The sequence below is a fragment of the Mixophyes fleayi genome, chromosome 1 (assembly GCF_038048845.1).
Source record: "Mixophyes fleayi isolate aMixFle1 chromosome 1, aMixFle1.hap1, whole genome shotgun sequence".
NCBI lineage: Eukaryota > Metazoa > Chordata > Amphibia > Anura > Limnodynastidae > Mixophyes > Mixophyes fleayi.
In genome coordinates this window covers 438,003,694-438,030,556 of record NC_134402.1, presented here as the reverse complement: position 1 = coordinate 438,030,556, position 26,863 = coordinate 438,003,694, and the positions used below count along the sequence as shown (strand labels likewise).

Here is a 26,863-nt window from a genome sequence, read left to right as displayed (position 1 = left end):
ACCACATGGACTAGGGGGAGCCGGGGTGGGTATCTTGGTAACAGCAGGGCCGCCTCCCCCTCCTCCTCCTCCTGCCAACCAGCCTCTGTACTGTGGCAGCAGCTGCCACTCCAGCCCCCCCCGGCTCTCACCCCATGAACCCCCATCCCTGGCGGGCACCATAGTCATGGATGTGTTCGGGGACCTACGAAGGATGAACAAGAGGCAGGTGAGTGACAGGCAGGGGGGCCACACAGTGGCCCCCACATGGGTGCCCAGCTGGAACCCCATGCATAGCCACCAGCTTCACACACCAATAACTTTTATAATTCTAATAAGTCACTAGGACATTAATCATCACCTAATTCTTTATTTAGATGCCTAATGTACTGGGTATCCAATGTTATATTTGTTTAGGTTATAATAACATCTGTGATAGACAATTAGGGATCCCCCCCAGCCACCAATTCTGTGCCTCATAATGAATACATGTGCAAGGATGGTAATAAATAATTACAGGGGATAGCTGTCATTTAAGTAGTTTTAATTTGTTTAAAATGCAAAGAACTAGATTGAGAGCTCAACATATTGTTAAAATGTATATATTCTTTACAGCCTTTTATATTTGCATACTTGCAAACATGTCTTCTGAGTGTAGTCTCATTTGTTTATTCATATATGAGTATCAGTCCTATGTATGGAAGCATTGTATACAGTAATCTAAATTGCGCCGCACAGCGTACGCAGCTCCTTTATAATGTTGGAAAAAAACAACGCAGCAACAATAGGAAGGACATGAGGATAGAGATCCCTGACCCAAAGAGCTTACAGTCTAAATGGTAAATATATCTTTAAATGTGGTTGATTTTGTTTTTATTGTCGCATACCACATGTCATATGCATACACCTAAATAAATGTTCACCAAATAATGGTTCAAATTAATGAACACGCTGAAAAGAAGGTTTATCCTGTAGTTTTAATTAATATAGTTATTGTTTTCAAAACTTTTGGTTGCAATATTCAAAATTAGTTATACATGCTGTGCTGCCTAAAAGAGATGGACTCCATGATCATAAGATAACTAAAGATGATTATGTAGCGATTGTCGGCATTGTACATGGGTTTGCAAATTTTACATTCGCTATTACACATTCGATAATCCATCATCGACCATGTTTGTGCCAGACAGCTATGTAAAGTAATGTATTGCCTTACTTCAGACCTTTGTATTGCAGATTAATAGGACGTATTGAGCTACTTTTTCACTTTCCAGCTTACATGACATGGTCTCTCCTGAGTATCCTATATTATACTGAAGTCTGGGCACGTTGAATTTAAATAGCGTTAATCAATGCATGTGTGGAGAGATCTGTATGCCTCATGCAGTTGTAGAAATCCATCATACCTAATCATTTTCCTAATACCGTACAATATGAAAATAATGGTCATTTTAGTTCATTTATTAATTTTAGTACTCCTACATGACTTTTAAAATACATGTACTCTGCAGCAGGCTTATTTTGCTCCTTCTAAAACAGGACTGGCAACAGTGTTTCTAAAACAGTACAGGTGTGATATTATCTATTATAATCTACTCATCTATTATAAAAAACAAATAATTTAATACCTTAGTTTCAAGCATCAATTTTGTCATATCTCACAGTGGCGTAGTGGTTAGCACTTCTGCCTTGCAGCACTGGGGTCATGAGTTCAATTCCCGACCATGGCCTTATCTGTGAGGAGTTTGTATGTTCTCCCTGTGTTTGTGTGGGTTTCCTCCGGGTGCTCTGGTTTCCCCCCACACGCCAAAAACATACTGATAGGTTATTTGGCTGCTAACAAATTGACCCTAGTCTCTGTCTGTCTGTGTCTCTATCTGTGTGTCTGTGTGTGTGTGTTAGGGAATTTAGACTGTAAGCCCCAATGGGGCAGGGACTGATGTGAGTGAGTTCTCTGTACAGCGCTGCGGAATTAGTTGCGCTATATAAATAAATGGTGATGTTGATGATATCTCAACAATTTGATAAAAAAAATCATGAATTTGAATGTGATGGGCCATGCTTAGCTTATATAGAACACCCACATTTTAAACCATCTAAACATTATACGTATGGTAACGAGCAATCGCCTCCACACACACACAAATTTGGATTTGACATACTAAAAATTGTCTTAAATTTAAATTGGACAGTTTTTAAATACACACACATCCAATTGTGCAATGATACATGCTATGCATAATGTTGTAACTTCACAGATCAGTTCTCAAACTACTTTGATGTGTAATTTTAAAGAAGAAGAATATTTGGAGGTACTATATAAAATGCATTAATTAGGATTTAGGTGACCGGTTGTGGATGGAATGCTACATGAGGACCTACCAGCTGGTAATATAACACTAGATTTATCCTTCCCTTTATATAAGATGCCACTAGTTCCCCTGCGAACCTCTATAGATTTATATAATATCATGATAATGGCAGGTGGTCTATGGTCATGTAGTATAAGATATACAGTATATGCCTAGCCAATCTACAGTATGAGGTGGCTACGGAAATGCCACCATTATCATGTCTAACTCAGACTTATAGAATTATTTGCAAGCATTGTACCTAATCATTATTAAAGAGTCCCAGGGTATTTTTAGTTATGTATAAGTAGAGGGTCACTGTTTATTTTTCAAAAAAAAAATAAATATTATTCTGTTTCCAACCATTTGGCTAGTTGAACCCTAGGCCTTTGATAATAAGTGCATCTAGTATTACTAAAATGGGGCCTTCTCTGCCTGTCCAGGGCCTTCCCCAAGCCCACCTCCTGGACATCACAGTTCTGAAGAAGGGGAAGGACCCTCCTGAAACATTGTTTGACAGTTTTAGACCTATTTTTCTGCAATATACAGCTTGCAGTGGGGGCTTTGTATTTCTCTGCAGTATATGTCTGGCAATAATTATTTAGCCCAGGCCAATATCGTCATCATCAACATTTATTTATATGGTGCCAGCATATTCCGTAGCGCTTTGCAAATGGGAATATGTGGCTGGTAATGATGGTTTACTGGATAAGAGAATGGCTGCAGATCATGGCGCGGTCGGGATGAGAGAATGGCTGCAGATCATGGCGCGGTCGGGATGAGAGAATGGCTGCAGATCATGGCGCGGTCGGGATGAGAGAATGGCTGGACACCTTGGCTCGGTCGGGATGAGAGAATGGCTGCAGATCATGGCGCGGTCGGGATGAGAGAATGGCTGCAGATCATGGCGCGGTCGGGATGAGAGAATGGCTGCAGATCATGGCACGGTCGGGATGAGAGAATGGCTGCAGATCATGGCGCGGTCGGGATGAGAGAATGGCTGCAGATCATGGCGCGGTCGGGATGAGAGAATGGCTGCAGATCATGGCGCGGTCGGGATGAGAGAATGGCTGCAGATCATGGCGCGGTCGGGATGAGAGAATGGCTGCAGATCATGGCGCGGTCGGGATGAGAGAATGGCTGCAGATCATGGCGCGGTCGGGATGAGAGAGTGGCTGCACATCTTGGCGCGGTCGGGATGAGAGAATGGCTGGACACCTTGGCTCGGTCGGGATGAGAGAATGGCTGCAGATCATGGCGCGGTCGGGATGAGAGAATGGCTGCAGATCATGGCGCGGTCGGGATGAGAGAATGGCTGCAGATCATGGCGCGGTCGGGATGAGAGAATGGCTGCAGATCATGGCGCGGTCGGGATGAGAGAATGGCTGGACACCTTGGCTCGGTCGGGATGAGACAATGGCTGGACACCTTGGCTCGGTCGGGATGAGACAATGGCTGGACACCTTGGCTCGGTCGGGATGAGACAATGGCTGGACACCTTGGCTCGGTCGGGATGAGACAATGGCTGGACACCTTGGCTCGGTCGGGATGAGACAATGGCTGGACACCTTGGCTCGGTCGGGATGAGACAATGGCTGGACACCTTGGCTCGGTCGGGATGAGACAATGGCTGGACACCTTGGCTCGGTCGGGATGAGACAATGGCTGGACACCTTGGCTCGGTCGGGATGAGACAATGGCTGGACACCTTGGCTCGGTCGGGATGAGACAATGGCTGGACACCTTGGCTCGGTCGGGATGAGACAATGGCTGGACACCTTGGCTCGGTCGGGATGAGACAATGGCTGGACACCTTGGCTCGGTCGGGATGAGACAATGGCTGGACACCTTGGCTCGGTCGGGATGAGACAATGGCTGGACACCTTGGCTCGGTCGGGATGAGACAATGGCTGGACACCTTGGCTCGGTCGGGATGAGACAATGGCTGGACACCTTGGCTCGGTCGGGATGAGACAATGGCTGGACACCTTGGCTCGGTCGGGATGAGACAATGGCTGGACACCTTGGCTCGGTCGGGATGAGACAATGGCTGGACACCTTGGCTCGGTCGGGATGAGACAATGGCTGGACACCTTGGCTCGGTCGGGATGAGACAATGGCTGGACACCTTGGCTCGGTCGGGATGAGACAATGGCTGGACACCTTGGCTCGGTCGGGATGAGACAATGGCTGGACACCTTGGCTCGGTCGGGATGAGACAATGGCTGGACACCTTGGCTCGGTCGGGATGAGACAATGGCTGGACACCTTGGCTCGGTCGGGATAAGACAATGGCTGGACATCTTGGCTCGGTCGGGATAGGAGAATGGCTGCACATCTTGGCTTGGTGGGATGCCTCGGGAGCCATACTCTGAAGTTGATTATACCAGGACTTTTCTGATTTAGAGCTTTAAGCTCAATAAAATGAAAAATAATAAATACAGTTATAAATAATAGATTGTTATTAGAGACATCTGTTTTAATGCGCCTCTTTATACGAAGACCTTGAAGTGGGGGTGCACCTTCATATGTCCCTGGTGGACATGTGCGCATAAAGAAGCATTACGGGTGCTCAGTTCTTGTAATTGACCCTTAACTCTTGTGAAAATTATTTTAGACACCTAGCTGACCTAGAGTGTCTAATATAAAATGTTATTACTGTATTACATAACATGAAGATCTATAGGGCAATAATTACCTAGACATTCAGCACTGCAGACTAGCTCCCCTGTGTGATTTGAATATAAATAATCCACAAATCATTCACATCACACAGTGTGTGTATTTTTACCTATTCTGTGGGCTCGCAAAGCACCAAAGAGCTATTAGTTAATATGAAGCCACTGTGTTGCTGTTTTACCATGGTTCAGTCTGTGCATTGTTCACTGCATGGTATATTCTGTGTTATGCCCTCACACTGCACTTATTTTGCATTGTAAGTCCTGTAAACAGCAGTGTGTGCTGAGACGTCTCTTGTACGCTGTGATTAAGGCCCCATATGACTTGACTGGTACTCAGCAATCTATCAGAGCCTTCTTAGCAGTTTTGGAAATCTCAGCAGGCCAGCAGTCGTTTTCTGATGTATTTAGCCGCATTGCAATGCAGGCAACGTTGGCGTGCTCAGTATTGTTTTCTCTGCTTTTTCCACTCATCTCCCTGTGGTGCCGCTGTAAAGAGCTTTTCACAAATATTCCTACTTGGTTACTGCCAGCTTTATCAAGGAGACTGTGAGCATTTCATAGAGAGGAGTGGTAATCCCGTTTTATACAGAATGCACGTTATTCAGTTACAATATATATAAAGTTTCTATCTCATAGGTCACTGCGAGATGGTGGTTTTTTAAATTGGTTTATCAAGACAAATGTAAGACAATTTGGCTTTGCGAACAAAGGTACTGTAATCCATAGCATACGTTTGTGCCACTGAGTGTTAGGCAACTTGATACACTTCAGTGGCCGCTTCTAACCCTTAAAAGAACCGCTCATTAGCCACAATATTGGTAAGAAGCTAAAACAATACATTCAATCAAAGAAAGAGACTCCTATCAGTAATACCATATAGGCAATCATTGTAACCTAGTGTTACAGATATAACAACCAAATGTGATAAAGCAGGAAGGAACTTGGAGCCGTAGGTGAAGGGTCGGAGGGCCGTATTATAGTGCTTCCTGTTGCTCATCTCTGATTTAAACACATTTTAATTTCCCTTTTTCTTAACTCCACATTAACAAATGGTTAAAGTCATTTTTTTTTAAAACCACTACAGGCAAAATGATAAAAGTGATCTTCTTGTTATGGCAACCAGTGCGGCATAAACTTGTAAAACTTAGTAGAAGAGGTCTTAACCTATAGCAGCCGCCTTTCCCGTAGAGACTGGTTATGCTCACAGGTACTCGGATGCCCTCAGGACTTACACTCAGTGTAGTACAAGTCACACAGCAGCACTCAGGTACAGGAGGTAATACACGGAGTAGGGACAGGCCAGAGGTCTGCGGACTGGACAGAGATGATAACGTCTGACTGGCCTGGCAGAGCACAGGTGGAGACGTCTGGTACAAGCTGGGTTAGGGCCACAGGCAAAGGTTCAGAGTCCGGGTACAGGCAGAAGGTCAGGGTCACAGGCAAAGGTTCAGAGTCCAGGTACAGGCAGAAGGTCAGGGTCACAGGCAAAGGTTCAGAGTCCAGGTACAGGCAGAAGGTCAGGGTCACAGGCAAAGGTTCAGAATCCAGGTATAGGCAGAAAGTCATGGTCACAGGCAAAGGTTCAGAGTCCAGGTACAGACAGAGGTCATACACAGGAAAGCAATCCAAGGTTAAACACCAATACAGCCTAGATGCAGGTAGCAAACTGGAACAGAACGCTATAACCGGCAGTGAGGCTCAGTCCTCACTGCCTTAAATAGTACTAACAGCTAATCGGGGCAAGGCCCTGAAAGTATCCCCAGGGCCTGCCTAAATAATTAATAGCAGTGGGGCCAATGAAGAGTGTCCAGCTGCATAATCAAATCAGGCTGCAGCATAAACAATTAATCAGCCATGGATGGCTGGGCACAGAACTGAACTGCGAGTGCGCGCCCGGCTGATTGACAGTCGGCCGGGTGCGGCGGCAGAGAGATCCAGGCGTCCCGGCTTTTGCATAGGCAACCGGGACGAGGGAGCCGGAAGTGATTTCCCGGTCGTCATAGAAGACGCCAGTGGTGAGAAAGTCGCTGCTTACACTTCTATATGGGATAAATTTGTTACCTCCAGATTTAACACCAGCATTTGTAAATACAGGATTAAATAGATCAGTCTTTCCAATGTTACATCCATATAATTAATGCTAGAATCTTTTAAGTCTGTTGTTACTATCTCCAAATTCACAAAAGTATACTGTAGCATTTGTGAAATCTGTCACATTTAACACCATATTAAACACATATTTTTTCTGACTCTGACCAATAATGTGAAACATCTGTCATGGTACTTTAATATGTAGAGCAAAAAGTAACAGCAAAGCCGCAATACCACAATACTACTGCAGTAGATGTGCATTTGACAAGACAGTTTTTTCTACACCAGTTTAGTAGGAGACTCGCATGACTACTGCACTGTCGGAGGACCCTGCTCCTTCCTCTGTCAGTCTCTGGCCTCCCGTTTGCCTACATTACCCTTCTCACCCTCCTCGCATCATAACACTGCCCCTGTGGCATCGCTGCTCTCACTCCATAATCCAAAAAGTGTGCAGATCACTTTCCCCTGACAAGACCAGCACACTAACCTCCTGAAATACTCTGTGCTTATGTGAGTATTCTGGTGATTCGATTGGCTACATTTTGTCCACGTCAATACTGGACTCCCCCAGCGAAGCAGAATATAGATATTGACCATAACCAGTAGTCAGTGTCATATTGACATCTTATGCTGAAGTAGTACAAGGATGGGACAGGTCGTCAGCCTAATGCTGGTCGTCAGCTCAGAAGTTTGGTTATTTCAGGTTTAATGATCTGATTGGTGGGTGATCGGATTGATGGACACACAAAGAACGACTGCATTTTATCTGAATGTTACCTTCTAATATATTGGGACAACATCCATGCACACACCCTACACTGACCTGTAAGTTTGGTCTTTGCATTGATGTAGGGAAGCAGCATTTGTTCACAGTTTGCCCATAATATACAGAATTGGTATTACAGGAATACAGAATGTATTTCCTCTTCTCTGCCCAGTTTTATCCTTACTGGCAGGCGTTATCTTCCCCATTGAATTGCTTTGCAGTGCTCATCACAGTGACTGCAGTAGGAAACACTTGGGGGATCATTTTAGCATGTTTGATACACTCTCCAATCTGCAGCAATTATGTTCTTCTTCTTTCTGGTTTTTGAATCTTTCTGGATAGCAGTTTCCTGGAAAACAGATCAAATACCTGCGTATAAAAACAAACTCCACTGAGAGCTTAAGACTTTATATAAGTCACTTTGTATCCCTTTACCAGTATTGGTTAGCACAATTCAGCATGCAAAATGTGTGCTGGAAGTATCTATGTCCAGTGCAAAATGTATTGATAAATAAAGATTTCATATACAAATATTTCTGCGACAGATTTGACCAGGACACACGCTCACGTAATGTTGTATGCTATGCTGTGATATTATGTAGTATGTGTTTCTCTGTGAACTAGCAGCAGAGGGGGCAGGGTTACAAACCGGGGCCGACTCAATTATCCACGCAGTGCTGTAATAGCCCTGCATGCTGTATTTGTACTCGCATTAATGGTAATTACGGACATTAAAATTTAGGGGTTTTATACCCACCAATTCGATAAAGTGTGTGGTAAAAGCGAAGATCATTACCAAAGCATCACGTGGTAATACCACATTATGCTCCTGTGGCACCTTGCTGCTATCATGGGTTAGATGATATTACCAGGCACAAGAAGCAGGAACATTGCAGTAAACTGAGAGTCGCAGATGGGCTGGAGTGAAGCCTGTTTCCTGGGAAACTCCCTGGCCTATGAAGATGTGATCCGTGAGGCTTTTCCAACCACACGTTACATTCCACGCATCATCTGTGAGAAGTATAAGTGAAATCCTGCGTTATAGATATCTCACACATGGCTCATTGAATCCAACCCACTCTATATTTCATCGTTCAGGTTGAGAACATCCAACTGGTAAATGTACCTATTATGTCGTCTCCGGCAGGATCTTGCTCTATATCTGTGAGTCTTTGTTGCGTGATACTTAAGCTGTGTTTCTGTTGTTTGGTGTCTCCACAGTTGTACTATCAAGTTCTGAACTTTGCTATGATAGTATCCTCTGCGCTCATGATATGGAAAGGCCTGATCGTGGTCACGGGGAGCGAGAGTCCCATTGTTGTCGTATTAAGGTACGTAGAGAGCTACTTGCCTCTGGCTTTACTGTTAAAATGACCATGTACAGCTAATAAATGGCGGGGGTTGTAGAGTAGGGTACTCCATGTAAGTACTGTCGTTGTCAACATTCTAACCCCTTAATAGACATCAAAGCTGGACAGACCCATCCAGCAGGATAAAACCAACTTTATAAAGCTGTCTGAGACCCAGAGTGAGGCCTCAAGACCCAAATAGGGGAAAGAGGCAAGAATCCTAAAATTAAAATCAAATCTCCAAAAATTTGTAGTCCCAGATATTAGAGAATCCAGGAAATAATGATCCATATCCATATTAGTCCATAACAATATTAAATTGTTATGGACCAGCCCTGGCCAACCTGTGGCTCTCCAGGTGTTGTAATACTACAAGTCCCAGCAAAGTCCCTGGCAAAGCATGCTGGGGCTTGTAGTTTCATAACATCTGGACAGCCACAAGTTGGCCAGGCCTGTTAAAGACAATTGTCACACTGAAATAAACGCATATATTAAACTGTTTAACATCGTTGTCCCAGGTCCTATTGTTTGTAAAAATTTAATCTGGATTGGCTTGCATTGTTTTGCAGACTTAATACACTCACCACCTTGCCTCAATCATAGTACAGTCTCCAGTATAAAAACAAGGTCACCTATAAACACACCTATTCATTAGTGATGAGCATTTGTCTTTTAAAATTCTGTCATAATATTTCCTGAACTCTGACTTGGAAGCGCAGTGTCAGCGCTATGACCTTGTTAATGTGTTGCACATACGTGTCCTTTCAAGGTTTATCTGCACAGCACCACGTGTTGTCCTTAGCCATATGTAAACATGTACAAGATCCCAGCGAACAGATTGATAACCTCTGTCTGTATTATGACCCTACGCAGTGGCAGCATGGAGCCGGCATTCCATCGAGGAGACTTACTGTTCCTAACTAACTTCCAGGAAGACCCCATCCGTGCGGGAGAGATTGTGGTATTTAAAGTGGAAGGCAGAGATATCCCGATAGTTCACCGAGTCATCAAAGTGCATGAAAAGTAACGTATAAATAGATCTATTTCTTTATTACTCCTGAGAGTGTTTATGTGACCTTCTTCGGAGTATTATTATTTAAATCTGTCAGTAGTGATGGCATGAATATGCTTGTACAATAGCCATTGTTTTCCTACAGAAGAAGCCACCTTGAAGTGTATTAAAGAGGAAATGTACTATGTATTATATTGTGAAGATTTTCTTTTCATTTTTGCTGCCCAAGGAGAAGACAACAGACCTGCTGTGTTTATATCCAACACACAGAACTGAGCTTATCTGTTGTTCTATCCAAAAATATACAAATTTGCCCGGCCAATAGAATAATAAGGTCATTTAGGAAGCTCACCCGATGCCTAACCCAAAGTGCCTTAGTTGTGCACTGGTGCTCCTCAATGATCCGCTCATTTTCATGGTGCAAATCTACTCTCTGCTGTCGAGAGCCGTCTCCACAGAATAGAAGTGCGTTCGTTTCATGAGAGTGAGGGGCTCATTGTGATTTTATTTATTATACAAGGCAACTTTGTGGTTATGAAACATTTGAATAAAGCGTTAAATTGCTCGGAGTGCGCCTGCAAATGCGCAGTTCTGCAACATGAAGGCACAATGCCGGTCTCGTTACAACTATAGAACGACACCCGATTTCCGCAAGCTTTGAGCTGGAGCAAAACTGACGTCACACAGAACGGCCTCCATACTGAAATATGGATTCTGCACTGCTCAGGAAACCGTAACGCACCTGTGTCCCTACTCTATACTTTACTAGGAAGGCCCTCACTCTGCCCCACTCCCTTCCCTCTACCTAAACAAGCAGCGACTCCTCTGCAAACTTAAGCACACCGGAGGAAATCTAAGCACACTAGCACAAATTGAGGTACACAGCCCATCCATAGATTCCATTTTGGGCTCCTTACATCGCCTCCTCTGAAGGCAGAGATCCACTTTAAATATTGTGTACATCAGCGATAGTCAGCCTGTGACTTTGAACCCATTGTAGATCCTTGCTGCAGTTCCATCTATCACCATGCCTGATTCTTCACATTTCATTCTCAGGGAAAATGGAGATATTAAGTTCCTGACTAAGGGAGATAACAATGAAGTTGATGATCGAGGTCTATATAAGGAAGGCCAAAACTGGCTGGAAAAGAAGGATGTTGTGGGACGAGCGAGAGGGTGAGCTGTCATGTTTTATCTGATATGTTGTATATGTGATATGTTGTATCTGGCAGCTACTTGTAAATGTAGATGGTTTCTTATGCAGTTGTTACTGAGATGGTCAATGTATGTTTTTTTTATTTTCATGATCTTGAATGTGCATCCTAATTCTTCTGCGTTTAGAAGTCGCACAGTGACGATATATTCATCATCATCATCATTTATTTATATAGTGCCACTATTTCCGCAGTGCTGTACAGAGAACTCATTCACATCAGCCCCTGCCCCATTGGAGCTTACAGTCTAAATTCGCTAATATAGACACACACAGACATGGACAGACAGACTAGGGTCAATTTTGATAGCAGCCAATTAACCTACCAATATGTTTTTGGAGTGTGGGAGGAAACCCACGCAAACACAGGAAGAACATACAAACTCCACACAGATAAGGCCATGGTCGGGAATCAAACTCATGACCCCAGTGCTGCGAGGCAGAAGTGCTAACCACTAGGCCACTCATTTAGCGTTAATCCAGCTAATGAGTGCAAATTTGTTCCTGGACAAAACATATTGCGATGCAAAAGCGATTTTCTTTTTGCACAGAGTAAATACCGCCTGCTTTACCATGTAGCGCACAAATACTACAAATGCTTCACTTTACTGCTGCAACTTAGAGTTGAACTAGAGCTCGCTCCCTTCCTAACTCTAAATCTCTCCCCACATTTTAAACATCCCCTTGCAGCGTAACATGGTTTTGCCAAGGTGAAAATTGCACCATTTAGCTGGATTTACTCTTAACTCTTAATGAAGCCCATTATGTGGTATTACACTATTCTACCAATATTCTTAACTGGCCGGCAAATCCGTGTATATGTGCAGTCGCTTGTTATTGAGAATTTACTTTCTGAGTTATGAATCTTTAAACATCACCGCTTCACCCCTTATCAGGGCTTACTATCTTTGAAGCGTTTCCTCCCCCAATCTTTCAGTTTCAGATAGAACAGAAAGTAATTTTAAGTTAAAACTGGAAGTGATTAAAGTTAAGACCAGATTCAGTCCTATTTAAGTTGTTTGCTGCATTTGGGAATTTGGCTACTAAATAGTGTTTCTAAAAGCACTCTAATCTTACAATCTTATTAGTGATTAGCGCAGACACATGTTTGTGTCAGTTTTAGTGTTGTCTCACTCTGTAAGCGAAGATCGTTGTGCCAGTATTTGCCTGGGAATTTGCATTTTACCATTGAATGATACATTACAGGAGATTGAGTTAAATTATAATTTACAGGAATATGATATTTGTTAAACCCTATTATTGTTTATGACTGTGGTATATAATTGATATAGCACAAAAGTAATGATAATATATGTATAAACTCCTATAAATAATATACGTTTGGATGTTATCACTTCAGTGTTGTTTAGGAAACTTGTATATTATAAGAAACAATCTCTCCCTACTGTAGCTATTATGCATATACAATCCGTAGAGCTTTTATATGATCACGCCAATCCTCAGTAACTCCTTTTATGCTAATAATTTACATTAGGGGGTACATTATCCAATATATGATGTTTACAATGGTGTTCATCCACCAAGTGATCCAAAGAATGAGTTATATCTCCACATCTTGATGTCGTCCCTTGTGGCAGCTTCCACTGGCTGAGTGCCGCATTAGCACCGACTACGCTGCCATCTCAAAGTGTATTTTATCTGCCCTGTTAACAAGGCACCCGATAGTATTGTGTTTAATATGTATATAGGGTGCTTTGTCATTTCTGTTTGGTGTTTTCTTTTATTATTCAACTATTTAGTAAACAGCCAATCAGATGTTGGCTTTGTAGCATTTAATCGGTTGGTGCGAGTTACAGCTGATTGGCGCTACTTGCACCATGTTATTAAATACACATTAATGGCTTGTCAGAGGAGTGTTTTTGTTAGATTTTGCCCATGACGCCTTCAGGGTGGACACGACACACAAGCAAACCACGTTGAAAATCGTGTAGACATTGGGAGCATTAATTCCAGTGCCTGCAGACCTCTGCTGTTCAGATAGGTGCCAGTGACCTGCTGTGACCAGCAGGCTTGACCCTAGTTCCTGCATAGTTGTCAGTGTGGTTTGCTTACGTGGTACTTGGCTTAACAACTCCTAAGGCATCAACAGTGAGTATTGTCATTTTTAAAGGTTAGGCTCACTTTAAGAGACTCGTAGAGTAAACCATTTAATAGTTATATGACTGTATAAATCCGTTATGTCGTTGATCTTCTCTTTTAAACCTTATTTTTGCTGTGTTCGGCCCCACGCATCCTTTCAGTGATAAAGATCTCTGCAGCCCATTTTAACGTTCATTGAGCCATCCATAAAGGAGATTGTGCTTTTATGTTATGCAGCCTTGTGTGCAGCCATTATGTAAGCTGAAAAATCCGTCTGAACAGAACTACAATAAAACATATTTGCAGCTTTAGTGGGTCCTTGGGCTCAGCCAGCGTCTAGCAGAACAATTGCACAATGCCGACTCTTCATTCGTTCAGCAAGTAGTTATTTTTTTCTTTGCTCTGTAAGTGGCCACTTGTTTCTTTTATAAAGATGTGTTACCTGTTCTGTACGCTCATAGATTGCTCTCAATTCATTTACTTATTCGTATGATAAATATCACCACCCCATAACATTGGTAATGCAGTCGTACAACCCAATTGCATTTATATATTTTGACAACGGGGAAAAAAAAGATTTTAAATAAAACGGTTTTAAAGCAAAATCTTAAATCCCGTTCATACCCATAAAGCTGTAACATTAGAGGTGTGAGATTTACAATGGATCAGAGCCCAGGCTCATTCAGTGTTATTTTCACATATTTCACCAGGTTGCTTTAGCGACGTACTGACTGCTGGCAGAAATATGGCACGTGGGCTTTACTATCTCTTACGCCTATGACCACGTCTCCTGCTCATTCTCGGTGTTAAAATCTAAAGATATGTTTTGTGTTTGCAATTTTGAACAGAAACAGGATTTGGTATATAAATAAACAGGTGCAGTGAATTTAGGATCAGTGTGTCTGTAGCCATCCAGTGGTATACTTGCAGACTCGTGGTGAATGCTTATGTACAATTGAGCATATGTTTTTTCTGCATAACATATTCATTTCCATACGGTAAATGTGCACCAAATACACATATGCATGTGTCTGTACGTAGACTTTGGCGCACCTTACAATTATGGTTGCTTACATCTGCAGAGGGGAAACGGGAGGGGAGGGGCGAGCTATCGAGGCCCAAGTTCAGGAAGCACATAATAACATATTTGTAACTAATAGATCTGGACGCAAATGCATCTCTTGCGGGTGCTGGAGAGCTGGTGCAACAATTTGCAATGATGATGATGACTATCTGCAGCACTAGCCGCTTCTGATTGGCTGATAGTATATTGATACCTCCAGCTGATAGTACTTAAGTCATTAGCGTCACTGCTACATTATATGACGTTGCGTCGGTCTACTCTCATTTACTTGACATTTCCACCTGAACTACTGCAGAAAAGAAGATCCTTACTGGATTTATAAAGGGGGGGGAAATATATATATATATATATATATATATATATATATATATATATATATAAGTTAACCCGTGCATGATACTCATGCATTCTAGTCAAATCAAGCTACTTAAGGTGTTAAAAAGGTTCTTGTCATCTTCATCGCCACACACACACACACACACACACGCCACTAGGCTTTTATATATTAGATAATGCTAAGAATTTAGTAGGTCCGTGTAGTATATAACTCCGCCCAGCAGGTGGCGCTGCAGCTTGAGCACTCTGTCACACGGTAGTTTTTTCCACACACACTAACACACGCCGCTAGGCTTTTATATATTAGATGGGAAGTCTATGGTGCAGCAACATTGCAAGTTTGAATGGTTTTTCTGACGTGGCTTTCTTTAGTCTGTTATGCTGGTCTATGGAGATACTGGTTCTTCATGCTGTATTTAGAAACCAGGTTATAAACATCGAATTCTTCTCACATTAATACACCAACACTGTGCAGTTGTTATAGTGCAACACTCAGCAGAATTAACGTCTCTGCTGTAGACTGGTAGACTCAGACAGGGTTAAACAAGCACTTCCAGTTGTTTGTTGCAATGGCCATTTGGAAAGATTATACAGATCACATTCCTTTGATAGAGACGGCAGTGAAACAGCAGCCTGGCATGGAATGACTGTATAAATCACGGCTGAGCAGACAAGTGTGGAGCTTTGGAAATAGAGAATCCAGAGCGAAATACTTAGCAAACTTTATGAAGAGCCTTAAAGAAAACACAGCGAGCTCTTTTGTTTCTCCAAGGAACCTTCTAAAACTTTTTGCATGTAACACCTGAGGCTGTGAAGCTAAGTAGCAATATGATCTAAAGTAGAAAAACACTATTGCAGACATTTGTCTAACATGTACTGCTAGAATTACTGGGCGATCCTATGGGAGATGCCCAAACTCTGTTATCCTGATTTCGGTGGAATTTTTTACCTTGCCTTAAATTCCCTTCGATCATGTAATTGATGGAGAATTACAGATATTGCTCACATTTTAGGCTCTTTTTATGGGGGAGATTTGAAGTGGGCAATTAAAACTCTCACAAAAGCAAAAATTAACAGAGTCAAGTGCAAACTGAATATGTCTGAAAGATGAGCTAGACATTTGATGCAATACTTATTTTGCCCTGGAATAGGGCAAAATAGGTGCCACTGGTTGGCTGAAATACTGAATTACCCAAACTCTGTTTGGGTACGTACTCATGGGCGGTTGTCCATCTGTCCATTGTAAGTTGCCCTGCACTGGTTTCATTAGTCTCTGAACGCAGCTTAAGTTGACCTCAAGTACATGAAGAACGCTTCTCTATGCAGACTACATTTCACCCAACACGGGACAGACTGAAAGCGTTTAGCTAAAGTGCAATGAATATAGAGAAAGCACTCCTGGCAGATGTAAATGTATCACCGCCCTTGGGTACATAACATATTTTAGTAGTTTAAAGAACATTATGTCTTTATAAGGAAAGCAAAGTTCATCTTATCTGAGAAATGTATTTAGAAGCTTTTAAAACCGAGAAGACATTGTGTTTTTGAAGTGCCACTTGGCCTATATAACAAGTAGCCACAGTATAAAACAGGATATTAATAATATTATTATTTATTTAGTAGTAACAACTAGATGAGTTAATACATATAAATAGCACAGATGAGTGTGAGTGATGCTATGGGGACTCGCACGGAGTGCAGTAAAAGATATGACAGGACGTATGAGGGAGTCAGATAGTAGACAGACGTGGGATAATAGGTAGAGAGGACCCTGCCTGTGAGAGCTCACATTCTAGAGGGAGGGGTGGTGAGAGACAGTAGGGCCAACTGGGAAAAAATGGAGATGGCAGGCGAGGAAGAGGAGGTGATGGATAGAATAGTTAGGAGGTGGTAAGATAGGTGAGTTTGAAAAGGTGAGTTTTGAGTGAGCGTTTGAAGGACTGAAGGTTGGGGGAGAGTCGAGTGAAACGGAGTAGGGAGTTCCAAAGTTTAGGGGCAGCACGGCAGAAGTCTTGGAGGTGAGCACGGGAGGAGGTAATGAAAGGTGAGTTGAGGTGCAGGTCAGAGGCGGAGCGGAGTGGCCGGGTAGGTATGTACCTCGAGGCAAGGTCAGAGATACAAGGGGGAGAAGCATTGGTAAGGGCTTTTTAAGTGAGGGTAAAGAATTTGAACTGAATTCTGAAATGAATAGGGAGCCAATAAAGGGTTTACGAGTAAAATACGGAGATGTAGGTGAATTTTGTCCTCATGTAACAGTGTTTCCTGGTAGAATGTTGAATGTTGTCCTCATGTAGCAGTGTTTCCTGGTAGAATGTTGAATGTTGTCCTCATGTAACAGTGTTTCCTGGTAGAATGTTGTCCTCATGTAGCAGTGTTTCCTGGTAGAATGTTGTCCTCATGTAGCAGTGTTTCCTGGTAGAATGTTGTCCTCATGTAGCAGTGTTTCCTGGTAGAATGTTGAATGTTGTCCTCATGTAGCAGTGTTTCCTGGTAGAATGTTGAATGTTGTCCTCATGTAGCAGTGTTTCCTGGTAGAATGTTTCCCTCCTCTTCCCCAATTGTTCACGTTTTTTATAATTTTTTGCTCTGCTATACAAAACGGTGTATGCACTTGTAACAAATGCACATTGGCTGGCACAGCCTCTATCTGTTCATTAAGTGAATAAGCCCCCTCTAATAGCACATTAAAAAAGACAGTCATAAATCATTAAGCAAACTATAAATTAAATTACAAATAGCACCTCAGATCAGTAGAATTATGACCTTCTGTAACAGTGGTACTGGGTAGTATGTTCTACTTTTTAACTGTGTTTTAACTCCGGAATAATGAATTAAGCTATAATAATTCTAGTTCACTTGTAACTAAACCCTTAGAACTATACACACTTGCTAATGCAGCCACACTTTGATATGTATCGTAGTTTGGGTTACACGTATATTTGAAATACTTTTCTTACCAACTGTAAATTGTGCACCTACGCAAGATGAGTACAGTTTTTGACGATTGCCTCATCTATATGCTACATTTGAGGTTGCGGATGTAACTCAAAATACAAACGTGGAAACGTAAGTGTGCAGACACATATTTGCATATACATAAACATACTTCCAATTCTAACTCGCCCCCATTGCGGGAGGACACAGTTGAATAAATATAGCCCCCAGTAAATGATTACACCACATCAAGTTAGCAGGGTAGTTTATCCAGCAAGTGACTATATCCCAGAGATAGATTAATGCGCAAACATGCAAATAAATAATTTTTGTGCTGAATACTGTTTGATGAACTTATACTGAACTTTTGAACTTTTGAAATTTAAAATACTCAGATTTATCTAGGCTCTACTAACAAAGGTGATATTATCCATAGCAACAAATCAGATTATTTCTTAACCTCAGTGTATTGTTTTATGGATATATTTGGCCAATGCAACTTTACATAGCTCTTGTGGTGCCAAATAAAACTGTTTTTAACATTAAGTTACTGGGCTAGTTATATAGACAAGCACACTTCCTTTCTTCTATATAGTGGCTGATGGTAGGTGTATGTCCAGTATGTGGGTATTCTATATAGTGGCTGATGGTAGGTGTATCTCCAGTATGTGGTTATTCTATATAGTGGCTGATGGTAGGTGTATGTCCAGTATGTGGTTATTCTATATAGTGGCTGATGGTAGGTGTATGTCCAATATGTGGGTATTCTATATAGTGGCTGATGGTAGGTGTATGTCCAGTATGTGGGTATTCTATATAGTGGCTGATGGTAGGTGTATGTCCAGTATGTGGGTATTCTATATAGTGGCTGATGGTAGGTGTATGTCCAGTATGTGGGTATTCTATATAGTGGCTGATGGTAGGTGTATGTCCAATATGTGGTTATTCTATATAGTGGCTGATGGTAGGTGTATGTCCAGTATGTGGGTATTCTATATAGTGGCTGATGGTAGGTGTATGTCCAGTATGTGGTTATTCTATATAGTGGCTGATGGTAGGTGTATGTCCAGTATGTGGGTATTCTATATAGTGGCTGATGGTAGGTGTATGTCCAGTATGTGGGTATTCTATATAGTGGCTGATGGTGGGTGTATGTCCAGTATGTGGTTATTCTATATAGTGGCTGATGGTGGGTGTATGTGCAGTATGTGGGTATTCTATATAGTGGCTGATGGTAGGTGTATGTCCAATATGTGGGTATTCTATATAGTGGCTGATGGTAGGTGTATGTCCAGTATGTGGTTATTCTATATAGTGGCTGATGGTAGGTGTATGTCCAGTATGTGGGTATTCTATATAGTGGCTGATGGTAGGTGTATGTCCAGTATGTGGGTATTCTATATAGTGGCTGATGGTGGGTGTATGTCCAGTATGTGGTTATTCTATATAGTGGCTGATGGTAGGTGTATGTCCAGTATGTGGTTATTCTATATAGTGGCTGATGGTAGGTGTATGTCCAGTATGTGGGTATTCTATATAGTGGCTGATGGTAGGTGTATGTCCAGTATGTGGTTATTCTATATAGTGGCTGATGGTAGGTGTATGTCCAGTATGTGGGTATTCTATATAGTGGCTGATGGTAGGTGTATGTCCAGTATGTGGTTATTCTATATAGTGGCTGATGGTAGGTGTATGTCCAGTATGTGGGTATTCTATATAGTGGCTGATGGTAGGTGTATGTCCAGTATGTGGTTATTCTATATAGTGGCTGATGGTAGGTGTATGTCCAGTATGTGGTTATTCTATATAGTGGCTGATGGTAGGTGTATGTCCAGTATGTGGGTATTCTATATAGTGGCTGATGGTAGGTGTATGTCCAGTATGTGGTTATTCTATATAGTGGCTGATGGTAGGTGTATGTCCAGTATGTGGGTATTCTATATAGTGGCTGATGGTAGGTGTATGTCCAGTATGTGGTTATTCTATATAGTGGCTGATGGTAGGTGTATGTCCAGTATGTGGTTATTCTATATAGTGGCTGATGGTAGGTGTATGTCCAGTATGTGGTTATTCTATATAGTGGCTGATGGTAGGTGTATGTCCAGTATGTGGGTATTCTATATAGTGGCTGATGGTAGGTGTATGTCCAGTATGTGGGTATTCTATATAGTGGCTGATGGTAGGTGTATGTCCAATATGTGGGTATTCTATATAGTGGCTGATGGTAGGTGTATGTCCAGTATGTGGTTATTCTATATAGTGGCTGATGGTAGGTGTATGTCCAGTATGTGGGTATTCTATATAGTGGCTGATGGTAGGTGTATGTCCAGTATGTGGTTATTCTATATAGTGGCTGATGGTAGGTGTATGTCCAGTATGTGGTTATTCTATATAGTGGCTGATGGTAGGTGTATGTCCAGTATGTGGGTATTCTATATAGTGGCTGATGGTAGGTGTATGTCCAATATGTGGTTATTCTATATAGTGGCTGATGGTAGGTGTATGTCCAGTATGTGGGTATTCTATATAGTGGCTGATGGTAGGTGTATGTCCAATATGTGGTTATTCTATATAGTTTGAGTCTGATATTTAGCTGTTTTCTTCCTTTCAGATTTTTGCCGTATGTTGGAATGGTAACTATAGTGATGAACGATTACCCCAAATTTAAGGTAAGCAAATGCCATACACATATAGTATTACGTTTTCTTAAAGGACCTGCTCACTTTTAGAAAAGACTTACCTATGATACCTACCACCTGCATGTAGGAACTGTTGGAGTCACTCAATCCACCTGAATCAGACCGTAATGTGTGTTGAGGGCACCCCCTAATTTCCCCATGTGGTGGGTAGGTAAGATAAGTATTATAGAGTGTTCAAAGTGTTGGGGGGGAAGAGCACTTAGATGGGGTTTGAATATACTGTACACTTTTAGATATGTGACTATAATTGTGTCATTAGACAAAACTGCTTCATTGAGTGAGGATCCTCTTAATTTAATGGGCAGGATACTTATCCTACTATCCAACATTCTTACTAGAATAATGTTTGTAACCCTCTCTGATTCCATATTGTTACTGCAGGTATTTTAAGTGTAACTATATTTATGGCACTTGATAAAGCTGGAATGGTTACCCTGGGTATATCGTATCAAAGATATTTTTTAATAGAAATTTGGATGTAGAACATAGTTTGTCCTGGGATCCACCTTAAATATTCGGCACATGCCTTTTGCTGGTAGATCACAAGCGAGGTTAGATTATTACCAATTTTCCAGTTTCTGGCATAAAAAGTAGTCCTGACTTCATCTGGTAACTGTTGTGAGTATTACATAGTTCTCCTGTCCATAGAGAAACCCAAGAGATATCAGGGAGGGTTAACAGTAGTTTGTCAACAGATTTGATCAGTGTCCCAGATCTGCAAGTTCTTCATTTTGAGAGATCATTATTTTATTTGTGTATACATATTGTGCTTCTTTTTATTTGGATGTGTGACATTAATAGTTATTCTCTCTCATTTACAGTATGCGGTCTTGGCGGTTATGGGCGCTTTTGTACTTTTAAAACGTGAATCTTAATCTGAGAAGACCCTGTCAGGACAAATAAAACAACCACTAAATCTAATATATTCCATGGTTTTTATTTCTATAACAGAGCAAACATGCTACTTTCACTGACCTGTACAAATACATGTCCTTAAGTCAACAGTTTTGTTATATATTTATTTTACCTGTATGGATATTCTTTTCATCAAGCCATATGTCAAATTTTAATGACGCAATGCTTTTTTCTAAAAATGTGAGCCAATAAAATACACATATATTGAGTGCCTGTGATTATTTTACTGACATGAACTGCTCACAAACAGGATGTACGTATATAAAGGCGAGAGTAACCAAGGACTGTTTCTTGGATCCGTCCAAATGTCTTTTATAGAGCAGTCCATTCATATCTCTATAGAGCAATCCAGCTATAGCTCATCCATAGAGCAATGCGTCCATAGCTCATCCATAGAGCAATGCGTCCATAGCTCATCCATAGAGCAATGCGTCCATAGCTCATCCATAGAGCAATGCGTCCATAGCTCATCCATAGAGCAATGCGTCCATAGCTCTTGCATAGAGCAATCCATCTATAGCTCATCCATAGAGCAGTCCATTCATATCTCTATAGAGCAATCCAGCTATAGCTCATCCATAGAGCAATGCGTCCATAGCTTATCCATAGAGCAATGCGTCCATAGCTCTTCCATAGAGCAATGCGTCCATAGCTCTTCCATAGAGCAATGCGTCCATAGCTCTTCCATAGAGCAATGCGTCCATAGCTCTTCCATAGAGCAATGCGTCCATAGCTCTTCCATAGAGCAATGCGTCCGTAGCTCTTCCATAGAGCAATGCGTCCGTAGCTCATCCATAGAGCAATGCGTCCGTAGCTCATCCATAGAGCAATGCGTCCATAGCTTATCCATAGTGCAATGCGTCCATAGCTCTTCCATAGAGCAATGCGTCCATAGCTCTTCCATAGAGCAATGCGTCCATAGCTCTTCCATAGAGCAATCCATCTATAGCTCATCCATAGAGCAGTCCATCTATAGCTCATCCATAGAGCAGTCCATCTGTAGCTCATCCATAGAGCAGAGCAATCCATCTGTAGCTCATCCATAGAGCAGAGCAATCCATCTGTAGCTCATCCATAGAGCAATGCGTCCATAGCTTATCCATAGAGCAATGCGTCCATAGCTCATCCATAGAGCAATGCCTCCATAGCTCATCCATAGAGCAATGCCTCCATAGCTCATCCATAGAGCAATGCGTCCATAGCTCTTCCATAGAGCAATGCGTCCATAGCTCTTCCATAGAGCAATGCGTCCATAGCTCTTCCATAGAGCAATCCATCTATAGCTCATCCATAGAGCAGTCCATTTATATCTCTATAGAGCAATCCAGCTATAGCTCATCCATAGAGCAATCCATCTGTAGCTCATCCATAGAGCAGAGCAATCCATCTGTAGCTCATCCATAGAGCAGAGCAATCCATCTGTAGCTCATCCATAGAGCAGAGCAATCCATCTGTAGCTCATCCATAGAGCAGAGCAATCCATCTGTAGCTCATCCATAGAGCAATGTGTCCATAGCTCATCCATAGAGCAATGCCTCCATAGCTTATCCATAGAGCAGTGCGTCCATAGCTCTTCCATAGAGCAATGCGTCCATAGCTCTTCCATAGAGCAATCCATCTATAGCTCATCCATAGAGCAGTCCATTTATATCTCTATAGAGCAATCCAGCTATAGCTCATCCATAGAGCAATCCATCTGTAGCTCATCCATAGAGCAGAGCAATCCATCTGTAGCTCATCCATAGAGCAGAGCAATCCATCTGTAGCTCATCCATAGAGCAGAGCAATCCATCTGTAGCTCATCCATAGAGCAATGCGTCCATAGCTTATCCATAGAGCAATGCGTCCATAGCTCATCCATAGAGCAATACGTCCATAGCTCTTCCATAGAGCAATGCGTCCATAGCTCTTCCATAGAGCAATGCATCCGTAGCTCATCCATAGAGCAATGCGTCCATAGCTCATCCATAGAGCAATGCGTCCATAGCTTATCCATAGAGCAATGCGTCCATAGCTTATCCATAGAGCAATGCGTCCATAGCTTATCCATAGAGCAATGCGTCCATAGCTCTTCCATAGAGCAATGCGTCCATAGCTCTTCCATAGAGCAATCCATCTATAGCTCATCCATAGAGCAGTCCATTTATATCTCTATAGAGCAATCCATCTGTAGCTCATCCATAGAGCAGAGCAATCCATCTGTAGCTCATCCATAGAGCAGAGCAATCCATCTGTAGCTCATCCATAGAGCAATCCATCTTTAGCTCATCCATAGAGCAATCCATCTGTAGCTCATCCATAGAGCAATGCGTCCATAGCTCTTCCATAGAGCAATCCATCTATAGATCTAACATAGACCAATGCATCCATAGCTCTTCCACATAGCAGTCTGTCCATAGCTCATCCATAGAGCAATCCATCTATAGATCTAAAATAGAGCAATCCATCTATAGATCTAACATAGACAAATGCGTCCATAGCTCTTCCACATAGCAATCTGTTCATACCTCATCTATAGAGCAATGCGTCCATAGTTCTTCCATGGAGCAGCCAGCCCGTTCATAGATCTTCCACGTAACATTTTGTTTATAGCTTTTCCACGTAGCATTCTGTTCATATTCCTTCCATACAGCAATCTGTCCATAGTTCTTCCATAAATTAACCCATCCATAGCTATTCCATGGAACAGTCGGTTCATACTCTTCTACATAGCAATGCGTCCATACCTCATCCATAGAGCAATCCATTCATAGCTCTTCCATAGAGCAGTCTGTGCTTAGCTCTTCCATAGAGCAATCCGTCCATATCTCATTCATAGAGCAATCCGTTAGTAGCTCTTCTCCATAGCAATCTGTCCATACCTCATCCATAGAGCAATCCGTTAGTAGCTCTTCCATAGAGCTCAGTTGAAGAACAATGGACCAAGTCAGTCTTCCAGCAGCACAAGCCAGATCTCCGGTGCAGGTAACAGGGACTTGTCATTATATGTGAGTCATGTTTTTTTAAGCAGAAATTTTCCAAATGTTGACAAACCCTTTAATCATTTTGCCCCTCAATTGGTTAAATTTTGCCTTGATATACTGACTCTCTTCATATCCTATGCAGAATTGCTTACTCAACCTGTGAATGCTCTAATAATTTTGACATGAATAACAAAAGTCCTTTTTAATTTAAGCAGCTTGTGATAAATTATTCAATGCCTGTCTTTAAAGGACCAGTAAATACCCATTTATTTATTTTTATAAGAACCATGAAGGTAAAATTCAGTGTTCAGTGTTACTCTTACTTGGTTTAACCGCATTCATCACCGTGTCCTATTGTTTAAAAAGTTGAGAATACAGACATCTAAATTACTATGACATCACTGGCCCTGCCTTTCACCAATCCATACAGTGCAGGGTACAGGCTTAAACATGACATACCTCCTGCTTGTTTAAATATATAATTATTATGTATTTGCTTAATTTACCAGATTGTAAAAAAGCAAAAGAATGAAAGAACGTGGTGTGTGCACCCTTCCAGTTGATTCATAAATATTTTTTTATTTTTTTTTTAAAGCCTTAAATTTTGATTAACTCGCTAGGACTTAGATTAGGGTGAAGACTGTTCCAGATTTGAATACGTACTCAGACCCTTCTAACCTCTAAGGATATTGTGCCTACTCTCAACAACCGTGGGCTCCTCCAAGCAACCGGCTGAAAACATGAAAATAGAGATAATTGACTGGTACAAAGCAAATAAAAAAATGCTTCCAGCTTGGAGTTTCCAGAAACAGCAGTAAGAAATTAAGTTTAGGGTAAAACTGTTGAAGTTAAGAAAAATCTGGAAGTCCCAAAAAAATATCAGGGGAAGCATTGAATGAAAAGAACACCTAGCCAACCATTAAGCATGGGGATGGATCTGTTATGCTTTGGGGTTGTGTGGCAGCCAGTGGCACAGGAAATATTGTCCATGTGGAAGACAGAATGAGTTCAGGTACTTATCAACAAATCTTAAGAGCCAATGAGTTCTCGTCAAGTTAAGAGATTGAAGCTGAAAAGAGTTTGAGGTATAAATAATTTTTTTAAATATCCAATGTTAACCATGAAGTACATACAGAAACAAAAGACTAAGGTTTTGGAATGGCCTTCACAGTCACCAGATTTAAATATTATTTAAAATTATCGGATATTTCAAGCATGCAGTGTAACAAATATTTGGCTTGGAAGCTGTTACTCTTGCAGAAGGAGGTGATGCTAAGAAACTGCAGACTTATTCCATATTTAAGTTTGTACCCTGCTGAGGTGCAGTGAAAACATGGGGTAAACACACTTTTTGCATACAACTGTATAAACACTATTATTCAGCTCCGTAATACACACCATTTGTCTGTAATCAGTTAACCTGTATTACCATGTAATATATATATATATATATATAAATACAGTGCATCCAGAAAGTATTCACAGCGCTTCACTTTTTCCACATTTTGTTATGTTACAACCTAATTTTAAAATGGAATAAATTCCTTTTTGTCCCTCAAAATTCTACACACAATACCCCATAATGACAACATGAAAAAAGTTGTTTTTGAGATTTTTGCATATTTATTAAAAATAAAAACCTAAGAAATCACATGTACATAAGTATTAGCAGCCTTTGCCGTGAAGCTTGGATTGAACTCCGGTGCATCCTGTTTCCACTGATCATCCTTGAGATGTTCCTACAGCTTAATTGGAGTCCACCTGTGGTAAATTCAGTTGATTGGACATGATTTGCAAAGGCACACACCCGTCTATATAAGATCCCGTGCGCCATCCTGCAAAGCAGGGAATCGACAAATTAATATAGCAACAGCGCTAAATGGTACGCGTTGGATGGAAATATATATAAAAATATATGTAAGCAATCATAAAAATATAATTTATTCAAAAATACATATCAATAAAACACTTCATAATCTCATATAAATCACAGGCTAACACTGACATCCTCAACCTCACCAAATGACATAAGCATATCATAGTGCTCAAATTCCCTAAAAAAAAACATCTAGGAGAGGGAAAAACTTCTGTATTGTCCACATAACTTTAGTCTAGTGACTGGGGGAGCTGCAGGGGAGCAGGAGCAGGTTTGTACCACTTCTTGTGAGGGGGAAGTACAAACAGCGAATAGCCTTTTATAGAGTTGCTAAGAGAAAGTAGGTCCCTAGGTATAATGACACAAAGCTTAAGGATGAAGAAATGAGACATCGGTTTGAAAAGGAAATAGAAAACGGCCACCAGGAGAATAGAGGGAAATGGAAGATGACGTAAGAGGTAATACAGAAAGCAGCTGAGTTCGGAGAGGTGGCAGAGAGACGGGGATGGTTTGA

At 41.6% G+C, this 26,863-nt stretch overlaps 1 protein-coding gene across 1 annotated transcript; it reads left to right on the top strand.

Moving 5' to 3' along the window:
* SEC11C (SEC11 homolog C, signal peptidase complex subunit) lies at positions 1-21,718 on the top strand. Its single transcript, XM_075184805.1, has 6 exons — positions 1-208; positions 9,090-9,199; positions 10,091-10,240; positions 11,286-11,405; positions 20,508-20,565; positions 21,417-21,718. Exons 1-6 carry the CDS (start codon positions 167-169, stop codon positions 21,468-21,470), a joined length of 534 nt encoding a protein of 177 aa, XP_075040906.1. The 5' UTR covers positions 1-166; the 3' UTR covers positions 21,471-21,718.
* The last annotated feature ends 5,145 nt before the right edge of the window (positions 21,719-26,863 follow it).

Bases quoted from the DNA above. Each gene is read 5' to 3' on its own strand.
- SEC11C (XM_075184805.1), top strand. From the start codon at position 167: ATGGATGTGTTCGGGGACCTACGAAGGATGAACAAGAGGCAG. The intron at 9,200-10,090 runs GTACGTAGAGAG...GACCCTACGCAG, and splicing joins CCCATTGTTGTCGTATTAAG to TGGCAGCATGGAGCCGGCAT. The intron at 10,241-11,285 runs GTAACGTATAAA...TTTCATTCTCAG, and splicing joins GTCATCAAAGTGCATGAAAA to GGAAAATGGAGATATTAAGT.